The sequence below is a fragment of the Pelodiscus sinensis genome, chromosome 9 (genome assembly GCF_052426305.1).
Source record: "Pelodiscus sinensis isolate ZL-2025 chromosome 9, ASM5242630v1, whole genome shotgun sequence".
Classification (NCBI taxonomy): Eukaryota; Metazoa; Chordata; order Testudines; family Trionychidae; genus Pelodiscus; species Pelodiscus sinensis.
This window is the reverse complement of record NC_143060.1, coordinates 3,699,330-3,716,644: the sequence shown is the minus strand read 5'-3', so window position 1 is coordinate 3,716,644 and position 17,315 is coordinate 3,699,330. Positions and strand designations below refer to the sequence as shown.

At 45.6% G+C, this 17,315-nt stretch overlaps 1 protein-coding gene across 1 annotated transcript in view; it reads left to right on the top strand.

The window, feature by feature from the left end:
* TESK2 (testis associated actin remodelling kinase 2) overlaps window positions 1-17,315 on the top strand; it is a 122,566-nt gene that overhangs the window by 80,557 nt on the left and 24,694 nt on the right. Inside the window, exon 5 of the mRNA XM_075935868.2 lies at window positions 5,462-5,608. Coding sequence (XP_075791983.1) covers window positions 5,462-5,608 — 147 coding nt within the window. The remainder of the gene's footprint in view (window positions 1-5,461; window positions 5,609-17,315) is intronic.

The window sequence follows — 17,315 nt, the reverse complement described above, 5'->3', positions numbered from 1 at the left end:
GTCTGACTCATGACTTCAGAATGCTTGCGGTGGACAATATAGCTATAGATAACCTGTAGGGAGTCGCAGCTACTTAAACTGTGCTCACGTTGTAACTGTGCTCACGTTGTCTCTTGCTGCAGCGGTTGCTTCGTCATGTAACATGAAGCTGCGCTATTGGAAGCCTGGCCAGGAATTTGCGTTTGAGCCAGAGTGCTCACAGGCCTGGTCATGCTCCTACGCAATTGATCTTTCAAGAAAGGCTACCCTGCTGGGGTTGGCATGAGAGGAGCACACTAAAAAGAGGTGTAATATAAACTTGGTTCTGTTGAACCAGCGTGCTTAGCTCTTACTTTGGCAATAAGATCATGGCCAGATTTCACTGTAGATAAATGTGGAGGAACAGGATATTTTTACCTTTAACTGCAATACTAGGATCTGTTTCATGCCAGTGCTAATCTTGTTGCATTGAGTCATGGAGGAAACACATGAAACTAAAAAGTAACGTCTTTGGATAGCTAACAAATGAATTTAATAGAACTCTGCTCTCTAGTTAGTTAGTTTTGTAATCCAATTATGAGCAGTATCTATTGCACTGCAGGTGAATGATACAGAACTGGTAAATCTGTTATGAAAAGGTCTAGATCTGTGTGCCCAACACACTAGCCACATGTGGCTATTTGGCTGGTTGAGTGTGGCTAGTTCATTGTAGTAGTAGCTACTATAATGGTTACTGCTTCAGAACAGGTTGGTCTAGATGTTCCTTAGTTGTGCTGCGAGGTCTCTTTATGAAACTTTCCCCAGTGTCAATCTTGCCTTTCATGCTCTCATAGCCTGTCCTAAACTGTTCCCTGCTTCAGTGTACACACATAGGGTATGTCTCTGCTGCAGTTAGACAGACATGGCTGACCTATATCGGCTGTCTGGCCGTTTAATTGCAAAGCAGACATCTGGGCTCTGGTGGGAGCCCAGGCTCTTGGACTGTAAGGGGTGGGAGTCCCAAGTCTTGGGCTGTGTCCCAAGCTGAAATGCCTGCTGCAATTAAACAACCCTGCAGTTCAAGTCAGCTGGCATGGGCTAGCCCCGGGTGCCCAGCACAGACCCACCCATTCAGTGCCTGATCTTGTTCCCCTGCAGTATTGCTTGGAGGCAGTGCTGTGCTACAGCCACGCTCATTTTGTGTTGGAAAGTACTGGCACCCAAATGTTTTGGGGACATAATGAAGTCCAGTGTTCCTCAAGTAAGGACTTTCCCTCCTTCAGCATATTCTTATCATACAGAGCTTGTTTGTAGCTGCAGCAGGATAAACAGCGGTTCTCCGGGACAAAGCTTCCTTTTCTTTGGTTGCTCTAGCAAATCGGATGTAATGTTTGTAATTCTTTGAGTGTGCAGCAGACCAGCAGATAAACACTGAAGGCTAAACAGAGTTGTTTAGAGATGACCCATAACTCTTGATGGTGGGGGACACAATTTAAACATTCTGGGTCGCAGGAATGTGACCCCATGCTTTCCCTCAAGGCTGAGAGCAGAACCAGGAGTGCCAAGGCGGTGGTGAGCGTCTCATGGCTACCAGATTCCATGTGCAAGCGGGGCCGCCAGGACAGACAAGAGCATGTTGGGGCACAGATCCGAGCTCTCCTGCCTCCCTTACCTGCAGAGTGCCAGCCAGGCCAGAGAGGGCTGCGGGGCAGCCAGCCAGCACTATGGCCCCCACAGTGCAGAAAGCCTGGGCCAGACAGAACTGAGCGGCTCCCACCAGCTTTTGTTTTGCCGCCTGCTGGCTGGAGACAATAGTTTTCAAATTTTGGGAGGCTTTCCAGTCCCAGCTGTGCTCTCGCTATAGGAATTATACCATCTACAGGCAGATGTAAAGATGCATGACTGAAAGGGGCCATGATGGGGACTCACTGCAGTGCAGGGTCAAAATTAAGGTGCTTCAGAATGTACCCCACAGTTGTGCTAAATGAAAGGCCAAAACCTTGGAGGGGAGGGGTAAGGTCATATACCTGCTCACCCCCCTACTTGGTTAAGCGGCCCAGAGTGCACCAGTCCAAATCTCGTGATGAGTGCCACAAGTGTGGTCATGCTGCTGTGCTGGCAGCTGACTGGACACACAACAGCAGTTTCCTGACTTCTGAGCAGCTCTGTAATGGACAGCGCTGTTCATCTGCCAGTGTAAACATAGCCGAAGTAGCATTACTCCAGTTTGCGCACAGGAAAGCTGAGGCACAGAGACTGAGTGATTGTCTTAAACGGGCTAGGATACACAACAAGAGAGTAGGATCAACTGGTCCATTTTCATCTTGGCAAAAGGCTAACTGTGAGGGCCACAAGGCACCATGAATGCTAAGTCCAGTGTTTTAATATATTTTAGTGGTCTAAAAAGGGGGTGGGGAGTGTTTAGTGAGCTAGCAAAATTTGCAGATGACAGTTATTTAAGTTCTCTTATTCTGAGAAACTGAGGATCTTGAGAGAATGAGCAACCAGATGGCAAGCAATTCACTACCAATAAATGCAAAATGTACATTGGAAGGGAAAATGTAAACTACTCCAACACCTTACAGAATTCTAAATCCACTATATCAGGGCTACTCAACTTTGGAAGCCCCAGGGACCACAATGATACTCTCAGTGCATGCTGATGGCTGCAAATTAAGTGTGGTTGCACATACATGTAAATATATGCAAATCGCTTTTTTACACTAATAGGCATGAATACAAAGATTAAAGCAAAGGTGGCCAGTGGCCGCCAGTCAGCACCTCTCAAACTTTACCCACAACACTAAGCAGCCAGCACTTCCCACAATGACCCAGCACCTCCTCCATAGGAGCTAGAAACGCCGACACCCTGTACCCGTCTGAGCCCTGCGTAAACCCAAACCGCCCTGCGGGCCGCAAACAAACAGCCCATGGGCCTCATGTGGCTACGTGTTGAGTAGCTCTGAACTATATCCACTCCAGAAAGGGACTTGGGTGATGCTGTACACAACTCTGTGGCAGGGATGTTAGTTTGACCAATTAACCATTTAACCGATAAGCTGCTGATTATCAGTTAAACTCAGCCAGCCCCTGGGGAATCAGCTTCGCTGTGGCAGGGAAGCCTTCCTAGGACCCAGTCTGACGGGCTGGCAGCTCCGCTTCTGGGGCGGTGTTGCTGTGTGCTCTGCAATACAAAGCTAAGCTTTATACTTCAGAGGCTGTAGCACGTGTAACTGCTAAGATTTTTACTGTATTAAACAATTTGTAACATCCCTACTCAGTGGAAACCTCACCTCAATGTGCTGCCATGGTAAAAAGGAAAAAAGACTAACAAGCTACTAGGATACATGAGGAGTGAGTGAGATGGTGACAGTTACTTCGCTTTATCTGGAATATCTTAAAATAGAATTGCAGAACTAGAGGAGGCTTAGAGAATGACTAATGGCCTTAGAAAAATTGTCCTATGAAGAGAGCAATCCAATTTTCCACTCCGATCTTAAAAATGAGACTGGTAAGAAAACGTGGTAAAACCATATAAAAAGTATGGTGCAGAAAAGGTAGATTGGGAACGTCTGTTCTGCTTGTCTCAACATCATTGAATGTCCTCTTGCTCTATTGTTAACAAGGGGGAAACTCAATATGGAGTTGGGGGAAAGCGGGGGTTATTACACTTCCTTTGAAGCGTCTAGTGCTGGCCCGTATTGGAGATAGGACACTGGACTAGATGGACTGTGGGTTTGAGCCAGTCTGGCATTTCCCATGTTCCAAGATAATACAGAAAAATCCTGTGTGGGCTGTGACTGTAAAACCCAACTGCCTTCATTCAAAAGCTTCAGAGCGGGAGCTGAGTTAGTCTGTACAAGATAAACTTAAAAAACAACCAATGGTCTGGTAGCACTTTAAAGACTACCAAAACATGTAGATGGGATCATGAGCTTTCGTGAGCACAGCCCACTTCTTCAGATGACTGGAGTGTTGTATGTCCAGAACCAAAAACATACAACACTCCCGTCGTCTGAAGAAGTGGGCTGTGCCCACAAAAGCTCATGATCCCATCTCCATGTTTTGGTAGTCTTTAAAGTGCTACTAGACTATTGGTGGTGGTTTAAGTTTACGCCTTTATTCAGTTTGCTTTTCTAGCCACTGGACCAAACATTTTGCCCTTCTGATGTATTGTTTTCACTTGTACTTCCAGCAATATAGGATGCATTCTTCTATGAAATTGGTATATACATATCGTGAATGTTTATGTAAAATTCACGTGACACTTCTCCCTTCTTAGCTCTTGATCTTTCTTTTTTGATGGTGTCCAGATATTAAACCACAGGTACTCGTTGCCTGTTTGGTCTGGAAAAAATAGCATTCCTGGGAAGCATTCTCCCTTGCCTTTATACTTGTGTCCCTGTCCACAACTTCTAAGTCCCTTTTTGATCCCTTCTTGGGTACATTAGCACTCTTTTTCTGTTGGCAGCATTAGCAATAGGAGGTAAATAAAATTGCTTTCCCCACGTGATGAGAAGACCTAAATTGACAAAAATCTGTGCCCTAGACCAGCAGTTCCCAACCGCCAGTCCGCAGAGCAGTGCCAGTCCGTGAACCAGGACGCAGCGGCTGCCGGAGCTGAAGCCAGTAGTTTGTGGCGGCTCCAGACACACTGAGAATAGCCAGCTTCAGCTCTGGCAGCCGCATGCCAGATAGCAGCTGCGGCAGCTGAAGCCAATTACTAGGCAGCGGCTCTGGGGGTTGGAGATGCGGTAGATATTTTGGTGGACCATAACGTTTTATTTGCATATTCATTTGTTCCAGTCTGCCAAAAGTTTGTGAATGGATTTGCCAGTCTGTGGTATAAAAAAGGTTGGGAACCGCTGCCCTAGACCAATCCCATCAATGGCAAACTGGTCCCCTTTCGTGTTCTGTCTTGGAGTAAGAAGATGGGAAATCAGTGTGGGCTTCCATAATCTGGCCCAAATTGTTGGGCAGGAAGCCAGAGAACTTCCTTTCTTTTCTTTGTTTTAAAATTCGTTTAGTTAGGTCGAAATGCTAGAAAATAACCTCTGGACTCACGCGTAATTGACGGCGTAAGAGTAAAAACTAATTCCAAGGTCAATACATGATGATGCATTGGCACTTAAATATGAACCTTTGTCAAACATATTTCAAGGAGAGAGGAAATGCTCGGGAGAGAATATTGGGCGTGTATTCATGCCAGGTGCAGGTGGATGTCCTGACTCACAAGGCATAGCAATGCAGCAAAATTAGTTGGCATTGTTTCTGTGGGGACTTGCATCCTAGCCTAGTGGTAGAATTTGAACTGCCATGTGCCATTCTAAGTCAGTTTTTTGGCTACAAGAACAGCTAGATGTATGGGGTGTATGTGTTTTAAAGATACAATCTGCCTCTCTGCCCTCCTCTTCCCTTCCTCCCCCCCAATCTTCTAAATTGAACTGTTAACATCTAGGTTACTTTAAAAAAAATTAATGGCAAATCTTTTGGTTTTTTTCAGTACATCAACTGTGGTAATCTGGAACAGCTATTAGACAGTAACCAGCATCTGCCCTGGATGGTGAGGGTGAAATTGGCATATGACATTGGTCTGGGAGTCTGTTATCTTCACTATAAAGGCATTTTCCACCGGGATCTTACATCAAAGGTATCAAGTATACAATGAATGGAATTATTTAAGGGATATATTATGTTCTAAAAGCACCACTCAGTTGCCTGGTTATTTACCCCCTTCCAACAATGAAGCTCTGTTACATAAAATGTCATTTAAGGGCTTGTGAGAGAAAGTTGAAACAGTTTATAGGATTAAAACTTTTTTACAGAACAAATGATCTTGAGAACAGTTTGTCCAGAAGCCTTAGAAATAACTAACATGAAGGGAGGTCACTTGCAAATGAGTTGGGATGAGGGTTTCTGAGGTGGCTGCAGAGTTCACATTTTAATTCATAATTATTTCCAGTAATTTATTGAAAACCCTGGGCATTTAACAATAAAAATCTAACAATTGGAATTGGATTAATATCCATATAATCGAATTGAGTTTATTATTTGAAACCCATTTTAAAATCTCCCTGCTGCTTTTATTTCTTCTTTTCCCAGGCTGTGTCCACTGGAGAGAGTAATACATTATTGTTCTCACCAGAGCTTTAACCTTGGCTATCTTCTTTACATCTTATTTTCAGTCACCCCTTTAGGGATATGAACAATTAATCGACTCTCCGATAAGCAAATGCTTATCGGATAGTCGACTAGTCACTTCAAAGTGGCAGTGCTGCGTGGCGCCCAGGTCAGCTGGGGATTCCTCCGCTGACCCTGGGCTCCATGTGGTGCTGTCACTTTGAAGCACCGTGGAGAGCACCAGGCCAGCGGGGAACTGCTTGACCCCCGTTTCTGTCCAGCCTGAAGCACAGTGGAGCTCTCAGGCTGGCTGCTTGTCTGCTGTGACTTCACATTGCGGCTTGACACTGCTTCCGGAAGTGGCAGGCTACTACTGCCATGTCCCTACATGCCCCTGATGTGGGAGGGAGCGGGTCTTTCTACGCTGTCCCCACTAGCACTTTCCTCACAGCTTCCCATTGGCTGGACATGGTGGCGGCTTCAATCAGCTGCTTTCAGGAAGCAGCATGGAGCTGCAGCATGGACACACAGCAAGCAGGCAGCTTGCCTTACCACACCGCTGTGCCAGAGCTGGGAGCTGCCAGTGATCAGCGCTCCTGGGCAAAGCTTGCACCTTACATCCATGGGTGACTGGTATGCTAGGTGGGGTCGGGGAGGCTGGGACCACACACCACCCTCCCTCCTCGTGCTTCCCATGCTGTGGAGGGGGGCATGGCATGCTGCCCCACCTCCCTGTGGTGTGGGGGGGAAAAATGTGGCTTGGCTTTTGTGGGGGTGGAGCCTCAGCAGAAGGGGTGGGACTAGGGGCTTGCCTCCTCCAACCCTACCTTCTCCTATCACCCATGACCCCAAACCCCTCCTGCTCCCAAACTCCCTCCCAGAACCTGCACCCCAATCTCCTGCCCCCAGCCCAGAGCTTCCTCCCAGATCCCACACCCCTCCATTAATAGACTAGAAATGTACAGCCCAGGATGACTTACCGAAATTCATGGAGTGGTTTGAAAAATGAGGAGTAACATTAGTTCGGACTAAGGGCTTTAGTCCGAACTAACGCGTCCTGGTGCGCACTTCCTGGTTCGAATCAGCTGTGATTCGAACTTCGGTCGTCTCCATTTGCATCCCTAGTTCGAACTAGGGATGCAGTGTAGACGTACCCTAAGAGTTTTGTTTTAGTATTTCCTTGTCATCCCAGTTCATAGAGCTTTAGCTCCCATGCTCTGAAACTCATTTTGGAGAAGACAATGAGGCCTAGGAACGCCTTCTATTCCTTCTTCTTTCTGTCAGTCAACTAACCAACCAACGTAATTTAAAGAGAATATGTTGTATTGGCATTCAGATCCAACAACCATGCAGGCATAGTTAGTTACATGAAAATCCAGTTTTCAAGACTTTTGTGAATGCTCTTAATTGTTTTAGAGCTTTGCATAACTGTTGTTCTTGGTATCTGTTCTTGGTAGCTATCCTATCAGCACTTCAGTGCTATCGTTGAATGGCCTATATCAGTGGCATGCCTCGATACCTTTAATTATTTTGAGGCACACCCCCATATTTTTTTCATAATCTAATCCAAAACACGACTGGTAGGGTTAAAATCAAAACAACCAGGGAGGCTAACATTATACTGTGATCTGTCTTTTGTGCCAAAATTAACGTTTTTAACAGTGGAGACTAACATTAAAAGTAAGTGTAAGAACTCTGGACAAAATCATGCTCCGTGGAGAAAGTGACGTGTACTTGAGAAGAATATTTTGGCATGTCAAGCAGTTGATAATTAATCATTTCTTCTCATTCCCAAAATAGTCCTCCCAAGGGTGTGTAACTGTTTCCGCTGGTTTGAAATGCAATATAACTGTCACACTCATAGTAGTGCCAACCTCAAGAGACCAAAAAATGAGTCAGACCCCAACAAATCAGGAGATTGGCTCTCAAAAAATGTGATTACTTGCAGAGAGACTGGTGAATTGCCTCTGCTCATCCTAGAGTGTTAATGCTGCCTGTGCCCCAAAATGTATTGGAGACCAGGATTTTGGCCGCTGCTGCAGGAGTTTTCATGCCCACGCCTGTCTGTCCTTTGCCCAGCAGTAAAATGCCTGCCCACCAGTTCTGCCCCCACCTCACACCCAGCTGTCAGTTGAGCCCAACCTGCCTCACTACTTCCTCTCTTGGGGTTCTTCCCTCGCCTAGCACTAGGGGGGCTGCAACAGGGTCCCTGCTCCCCTTCCAGGCTGGGAAGGGGGCAGCTCCAAGGACTCTTCCTCCTGCCAGTGGCGGGAGGGGAACAGTAGCCAACCTGTTGCTTTCAGGATGGGGTAGAGGAGGAGAGGGAGATCAAGTTGTGATTGGTGGCTTTGTTGGAAGGAGGCGGGGCAGTGAGGCAGATGACCAATCAGAAGGTGGCTTCCCCCTTCCTTCCCTTTCCTCTACTCTGCAGGACTTAAAATTTTCCATCTTAATGTTGCTTTGGGGAATGGAATGTGCTTAATATTTGAAAGGGGCCTTGTCCCGAAGCGCAAAAGCACAGAGTGCAACCAGCTTGAACACTAATTAAAACACAAGGGGAAGGGGGTTTTGTTCTCACTTGTTTTTACAAAAATTCTGCAGCACACCTGTTCTGTCTAAACAGGTCTAAACCATCATTTACAAGTGTATCACTCCAGGGAGTCTCTGATGTTAATTAGGGATGTAAGTGACTAGTCAATTATGCTGATCAGCTAGTCAAATAGTGACTTGACTAGTCGCTTCCTCCTCTTTTGCTGCCTCTCTCTGGGGAGGAGCAGGAGCTGGTAAAGGGGGAGCAGGCTTAAAAGCTGGTTCCCCCAACACAGGAGCAGGGGAGGCAGAGGCACAGTGGGGGGACAAGGTGGGAGCCAGGAATCAGCTGTCCCAGTTCATACTGGTATCTGCCGCTGATTCTGAAATGTATTAAGAGCCTAGCAGCTCTTAATACATTTGAAAAGCAGAGGCACAGTCTCTGGAACCATGTGTGAGCTGGGAATCAGCTAATTCCCGGCTCCTGCCCAGTCCCACTATGCCTCTGCCTTTTAAATGTATTAAGTACCTGGTGGCTCTTAATACATTTAAAAGGCAGAGCCACAGCACGGTTAGCTCCGGGGGCTGGGAATTAACCCCACTGCAGCTCTGCAATTTCCCCCCAATCGACTAATCAGTAGTCGGTGGAAATTCCATCTTCTACTCAATTAGCTGACTAAACGCAATTTAACATCCCTAGTGTTAGTGCAACAGTAAATGATGGAAATGGTGATTGTAAAACATCAGAATTGATCCACAAAAGCCAGCAGGGGGGTTTAAAACACAAAAGGTAACATTCATTAATAGGTCACAATCTGGACTGGCCCAAGGGGAGCATGCGTAAGGGGCAACCTCCCCCCTTCTCACCCCCACTCCATGCTTTGTCCCAAGGCCTGCCCCTGCTCCATCCCCACCAGCCTCTTCCTGCCCTCATTGCATCCCTTCCCCAAGGCCCCTCCTCCAAGCTACGTGAGCAGAAGCTTAATGGGGGGCCTGGTGCAGGATGGCAACGGGGGTCGGACTCCGCGCACTCACTAGTGGTGGGAAGTGGAGCGTCCTGGCCCTGGTCATTCCCCTTCCTTTGCTCTCACTGGTGGGGGATGGGAACAGTCCTTGCTGCTGCCCTGTGGTAGGCCCCCAAGCTGCCCAGGTCCCTGTGGGCTACTATCAAGATGCAAGGCTGTCCCATCCATAGGACAGTTGGGGTGGCCCCAAAGTGTGGGGCCCAGGGCTGCAGCCCTGAACTGTCCTGTGGACAGGTTGGCTCTGGTCACAATTAGGGATGTAAAATCCTGTTTAATCATTATGTTTAACTGCTTAACCGCTTAAACAGGGGCAGGCAGGGCCACCCAGGCCGCCGGTTAACCGCTGACATCCCTAGTCACAATGGAAGTTGTCAGGCTAAAAGCCTGAGCCAATTGTTTTATTGTGACCAGCTCATCAGTACAGTCTCCCCTTTTCCTCCAGTTGCGTGGTGAAGGGGGTGGGAGTCGTATAAATTCCTAGACAGGTTCCTTGTCTTCTCTGCCCTTTGGAGGGGAAATATACATTATTCCTGCTCTCAAATGGACAGATACTTGTGTATTTCAAGACAGTGGCTTTTTTGTGTTTACTGTATTGTTATGTTGGTGAAAGCTATTTCACAACTTTTAAGTTGCAATTTAAAAGTGATTCTTTTGAATGTGCACTGTGTTGGATGAGTGAACTTTGCTTTGGAGGAGGAAATTGTTCCCCACTCTGGCACTCCGAATGCAGAAGATGGGGGCCCTTGAGAGCTTCAAAACCTTGCCTCTAGAGGCACTGGTTACTTCCCCCCTCCAAAATCCTAATACACAGATTTTGGAGAATTTGCTGACACCATCAAGTGCTTTTGATCCCTAAAAAAACGGGTAAACACTTGAAACCACCCTCGGGTACCCCAGCTCTTTTGCCTCAAAAGAGCTTGAAAAAGAAAAGAGGAAAAACAAGCTGCAGACTGGTAGCGGACCTCTCAGTCAGAGGCATGCAAATATAGGCAGACAGACCTTCCAGTACACAATCAAATCCTCACCTTTAAAAGAAGTGATTTTTATTACAAAACAAAAGAGACTTGATAAAGCAGACTTGGTTGCTAGATGTACAGCACAACTAAGGAAAACAAATTAAAAACCAGAGGGGAAAAAAGTCTTGGTGCAATGCTTAGATGGAAGTAAACGGGAAGGGGAGGCAGCGATTCACACACAGCCGTTCAAATCAAACCACAAAATAAAGAAAAATTACCCTGAACGTGACTGGACTCTCATTCCCTGGTACTCACTTTTGATGTTCTCTTTGTTCAGTATGCTCCCATGCCCTGAATTCTGTGGGAGCATGGTCGTCCTGCCTGGGTTTAAACCATTCTGTCTGTGTCTCAACTCCTGGTGTAACTCTCCCACACAAAGAAAGCAGGCAGGGAACCTGTATCCAATTAAAATTTCAACCCTTTATCTTGATTGGCTCTTCCTGCCCCCCGGCCTGACACCTTTGCTAGGTACCTGAGTTACCCCTTAGTCACCGGGTGCTAGTCAGCACTCCCCCTATTCATGATACAGTTAAAATGCCTAACTGCAGCAGATGCACATCAGCCTTTTGGCTACTGCATGGCTAACATCCTGTGATATTTAGATGACTTTGGAATAGTGCCAGGAATAGGCATCCATACTAATGAGTGGGGTACTGCATGATCAGGAAAGATGTGACATGCTTTAGCCTCCGAATAGAAACCCCATAGCATGGCTTACGTTGCGTATACATGGGTTGAGAGAGAGCACATTTTTAATGTTGTTTTTAATTGTTCGTCTCTCCAGCGCTGTGTTCTTATTTGGGCATGATGATCCGTATACGTTAAATGAGGATAAAGACAAGGGATTCAGAATGTTTGCAAACACCCAAGCAGGCAAGGAGGATAAGGGAATGCGGTTTCCAGAAATCCACTGGAGTCTGCTGTGAATAAGATTACACGTCAGTTACAATGAAGCAGTTTCTTCTTCCTTTCCCAACTATGCTTAACTGGGGCAAGAACTCAGTGCAAAATATCCCACAAGAATTGCTTTTAATAAGGCGGCTGTCTTACAGTAATGCTGAAGGAATTTGGCATGGGTGGATTCCCCTGCAGATATTTTCCTTGTTTTCCTTTTGGCAAACCTTAAATTCTTATTCCTTTCATAGTGTGGAAATCAACATAGATAGCTACATGTGGTTCACTCCATTGAGTCTGATAGCAGGAGCGTGAACTATTCTGGCAGTAGTGTGGTGTGTGGCAGTATATTAATCCTGGTAAGCCCACAAAAATGGAGTGAAAATATGGAATTTTTTAAATTACATTTTAAAATGCAGGATTATTTATGCTCCCTTCCATGTACAGAGTGGGAGAAGCCACAGAACAGAACATATCTCCTGGAGGGAGATTCAGAGTAGGGAGCTCAGTGCTGTGTGCAGAGAGATGAGCGAGAGGCAGATTTAGGACAAGAGTTTCACTTGAGCTCCCTCAGAAGTTAGGAGATCAGAGCAGCAGTAACCCCCTTCCTCTCTCCCAAGCTGTTTTCAGATCGTGGCTGGAATGTGTGAACATGAGAGAGGCCAAGGCAGAGTATAGAAACATGAAAAGCCCATAGGGCTAATCTCCATGCATGGCTATTGCAAGCCACTCCCTCACCCAAATCTATACCACTGCAGCGCTCCCTCTCACCTGCTCCCTCCTGTGCAAGGAGGGCAGGCGGCACCACAGAGTCAGTGTTGGGGGGGGCCAACTTTTAAGCTGGCTCCCCCCAGCACCAGTGCCTGCTTTCCTCCCCCCACTTTGCTGCTTCTGATACAGAGGCAGCAAGGGAGGGGGGGGAATGTGATCCTAATTTGGACTCCAACACTGCAGGGGGAATGTTCACACTGAAAGACAACTCTGTGCATGTGAATATTTCTAATAATTGTAGCTTTGGTATAATCTTATTTAAATGCAAAATGTTATTTTTGGCTCCGTTGAAATTGTCCTTTGGAAAACATGCTGTAATTTTAAACATTGTCTATTGTATTGGGACTTTACACTTCAGGGTGAGCATTGACATTTTTCTGTTGTTGTTGTTGTTGTTGGGTTTTTTTGATACTGACAGAATGGCTTTTTAAAACCAGCTGACATCCAAATTGGCTTCTTAATATTTTTAACTAAGTAGCAGTCATCATAGGGTTGTGAATGAGTAACATTCCTGAATTTTTCTATATGTACTTGACTCATTCTATGTCAAAGTGAAAATTAAATGATGGAGACATTTGCTCCGAACCACTTAGTTTTAACTCTGAAGTTTGTGAATCTCTTCCCATAAATGTTTATGAAAAATGGCAAATAGAATGTTGTATTTGCCGTTGTAGGATTGTGCTATGCAAAACAGATATCAACCTCCTGTAATAGACAAAGGAGCCTCTGTATTCTCTCACATCTGTCTCCGCATAAACAGCTATGTTAGCCCTTTTTGATGTAGAGTTCCTTTCTTTTATTGAAGTGACTGTCTCAGCAAGGACTGAAGTCTCCCCATTAAAAAAAATAATTAAATCTGGTGGTGTTGGGTTGTGTAAATCACCAAAAGAAACAATGTGTCTCTTGATGGAGAAGTCCCACAAGAAAACATAGAGAATTTGTTTTATTGCATTGCATCTGACACAAATAGTGGTAGGTTGGAAGAGTTTTCTTAAAGGCCATATTGTAAAGCTGCCTGGCATTTGTTTCACTGGCTATTTCTGCTGTCAGCCTTTCTATTAGAAAGGGGTTTGAACTCTGTGTTTTATTAGTGGAACTTGGCATAAAAGTTCTTCTCACCGATGTGATTGCTTTTCTTCGCCTACTCCTGAGCAGTCACAGCTTGCTCAGTTGTTAGAGTAAGCGCACTCTGCGGGTGCACTTTCCTTTCCTACAGTTTCTCTGTTTTAACTTAGTCATTTTTCCCACTGCGGGCCCATCCTACAGACTTCCTCCTTCTGGTTCCTGTATCTTGTGTTTATCTTAAATTAATTTGGAAGTTGAGTGCATGCAGAGGCACTGCATTCAGAGTGCACATCACTCCATGCTTATTATTGTGGTACCTGCAGGAGCCTTTTAAATAATTGCACCAAAGGTCTCATGAACTATCTTGCTCGCAGTGTGGACTGCCTCTGCAGCACACCAGTTCCAATGATGGATGAAGATGCACTCAGTGGTGCTGAGAATATTCCTAACATCTTGTCTGAGGTCTGGCCCCAAGTATGAAGGCACAGAGTGAAGCATATCAGTGAGGATGCTGTTTTTTTCAGAAAACCATTTAGTTGTTTGACATAACACCATTCAATTCTAGGGGTGAAATCCTGGCTCCATGGAAATCAATAGCAAAGTACTCATTGATTTCAGCAGGTCCAGATTTTCACTGCAGGTGGAGTTTGAAGACTCAGGGCTTGCCTACAAACAAACTTGCACAGGTTTCAATTAAACTATGCCCACCCCCAAATGAACATTCTTATTTTGGGCTGAATGTCATAGTTCACTTGTCCCCAATTGACTTAAGCAGCACCAAAAAAGCCAGTTTTGTACAGAAATAAGTGTGTTCATATGAGTTGAACTGTAGGCATGTCTAGGGATGTTAAATATCCGTTAATTGAATAGTCTATTAACCTCATGAATTATCAGTTAGTCGACTAGTCTATAGTCCCTGGGGGTGGGGCTGGCAGCTAGTGCGCTCCGGCCCCATCCCAAGGAGCCTCTTGCCACCTCACGCTGCTGCCTCTGTATCAGAGACAGCAGTGTGGGGTGCCAGGCGGGAGCTGGTCCATGAGGGGAGCCAGTTTAAAAACCAGCTCCTCTCGCAGTCCAGCTGTCTGCTACCCTGTGCTGCTGCGTCTGAGACAGCAGCATCAGCGTGGAGTGGCAGCAGCCTCTGTCGAGTGGGGAGGTGGGTCTGAGCTCCCGGACCCAGTGCAAGCCAGAACTGAGGTAGGCTGCAGTAGGGCTAGGTCCCGGACCCAGTGCAAGCTGGAGGCTGAGCTGAGCTGAGCTGCTGGCCAGCCTGCTAAAAAGTTTACTGGCAAGGGGCTGGGGACAAATGTGTGGAATCTAGAGCATTAACCTATACGCTTTTGCTTATCAGTTAATTGAGTACACTATTAAATCCCTAGGTATGTCTCCACAACCAAAAACAGTGTGGACTAACCTGAGCTGAGAGAACTTGGGTTAAAATAACAGTTGAAAACATAGCAACTCTGCTTTCAATGTGGTCAAGTGGTTTGAGTACAACCCTGGCAGTCCCATGTGCTTGAATGTGGGTTGCTAGCCCAAGTTAGAACTTGGGTTACATTGGCTTCTCTGGTATTGCAACCTGAGTTAAGAACACACCTTTTGGGCAGTGTAGTCACACCTGTCTTGTGTAAAACTACCCCTTAGGTCTACCAGCGCTGCTTTCCCTGCTAGAGAAGGTCTTGGACTTCCACCAAAAGCAAGGAAATGTAAGAGTTCAGAGTTAACCCTGAGCAATGCAGTGTAGCAGCACAGTTGATGATAAATGTTTTGTTTGTAAAATCTGAGACCTCAAAATACTCCTAATGTCTTATGTACTGGTTCACCCACAAAACTGTCCAACACAGAGCTGAAAGGTGCGGCTAGTGTCTTATAGTGCCTGCCCCGCTTCCCTTTTTAAAAGGCCCATGTCTCAAAAAGCCCTCTGTGTCAGAGGACTCAGTCTGCAAGTTTTTGCAGCTTGTGCCACATCAATGTGGGTTTATAGCTGTGTGACGTAGTGGGGGTACTTGCTGGGCTGTGGTGACCCCTGCTGTCTGGAGCAAGACCCAGCAGGGAAAACCTCGCTAGGCAGAGGTAATGCCAAACTTGTTGAGCCAGGGGCCAGACACCCCCCATGGAGAGGATCAAAGGAAGGTGGAATGCTGCCCTGGCTGGGGGGCAGGGCTGGAAGTTGGTTAGTGGCTGTCTGTGAGGATGGATGAGACAGCCTAGGGAGAGGAGCTGGAGTTTAGGGGCCCAGTCTCCCCCCAACTCAAGGGGGCCTGAGGCATCCTAGCCCAGCTCTGTGACCAGACTACATCTGTGCTGTGCTGTATCCTGGAGAGGCAATAAACTTCCTCAATTCTACTGGCTGGTGCAGTCTGTTTGTGCCATTTTGGGGTGCAGGAGACGGGGGACCCCAACGCGCCGTCACAAGCTGTAAACAAACATCACCTGCAGGCTGTTCTGTTACGTGTATCCGATTATGTATGACCCATGCAGCTGATAGGTAATCATTTAATGTTGCACTTGGGACTTGAGGTTGATTAAAAATGCTTGTACCTCTTCATTAAGTAACTTCCTTAAACTGAGAGTTAGTAGATATTTTGGTATAAGGACTGGTTGTGACCAGGGCAATGAGGAATTTACAAAGGCGCCCTGTTATGTTGGCATTGACCTGTGGTTTAGGGTTTTTTGGTTTTAAAAGCAAGTTTTTGCAAAACCTAGACTCAGTAGAAATGTTTCCATATATTTTTAATTCCAATGAAAACAGTTTTTGTTCGGATTCCATGTTCTCCTGAAGTATTTGAAAATTGTATTTTGGAGCATTGTGCTATTGCATGAAAGCAAGAAGGTGAAACAGATTAATCCTTTCTCACTGACCAAATAGTGAAATGCAACAAGGAAAAACAATCGGTATTGATGGCAAGAAGCAAAAACTAATTTTAAAAATTCCTTTACTGTGAATAATTGAAATGGTTAGAAGACTTGTTGGAATGTCTTGAATACCATTTTTTTAAAACCTGACATCTGTTTTGAAATTTGATCTTTGAATATCTGATACAATTCAAGCGTGACATTTCATTGCATCTACCTTGGGAAGGAATTGTACTGGTGAACTTTGTAATGTCAGCACATGCTTATTTCTGTTCAGAATACAATGAAATTCCACCTCAGCTTGAATGTTTACAGTAAAAGTTGAGAAATGTTTTATCCCTCTAGGGTTTAAATGCATTTTACAGTAAACAAATGTTTAAACGCAGGCTAGCTGAATGAATGTGTTCTTTGATAGGTGATAACAAAGGCCACAGCTGAGACTCTGTAGTGCACTTTGGGTCAGTGTGGTTCACTTACACTTGTAAAAATGGATGAATCTCAAAGCAAACTTTATTATACTTTAGTCAAGTTAAACAAATAGGACTTTGGAACTAGGAATTTAAGGTGCACCGTTGAGCATTTTCACTGCATGTTCATGAGAGCAACATATTTAATCTTTTAATCAGAAGGAGGAGAAATGTATTTACTTTATGGACTGGGCTAGTGCCAGCTCTGAGTATGTAATCAGTGGTGACCTGGACTCAATCTTTCAGACCAGGAAATCACTAGAGCCTTGTGCAGATACAAAAGTGGTATCTGCATCTGCAAAAACTATCCGTGTCTGCAGATATTTGCGTATATAAAGTAGACAGTCACAAATTTGCAGGATTCTACATACAAAATTTGTATCCACATCTATATCTGCAGAAATGTGCATGCGGGTATCTGTGGTACATCAGTTATTCCCTCAGACAAGATAATATGATGGGGGTCGGTGACAAGTTTTTTGTGCATCCAAGCACTATAAAGTTAGCAAAGTGAGTTTCCTGATACTAGCTGATACTGCAAGGTGCCACGCTGGGGATTTCGGCAGAGGCATTGCTAGTTATTGCTGCCCAGTGTATCTTTCTGTGGGTGGGAC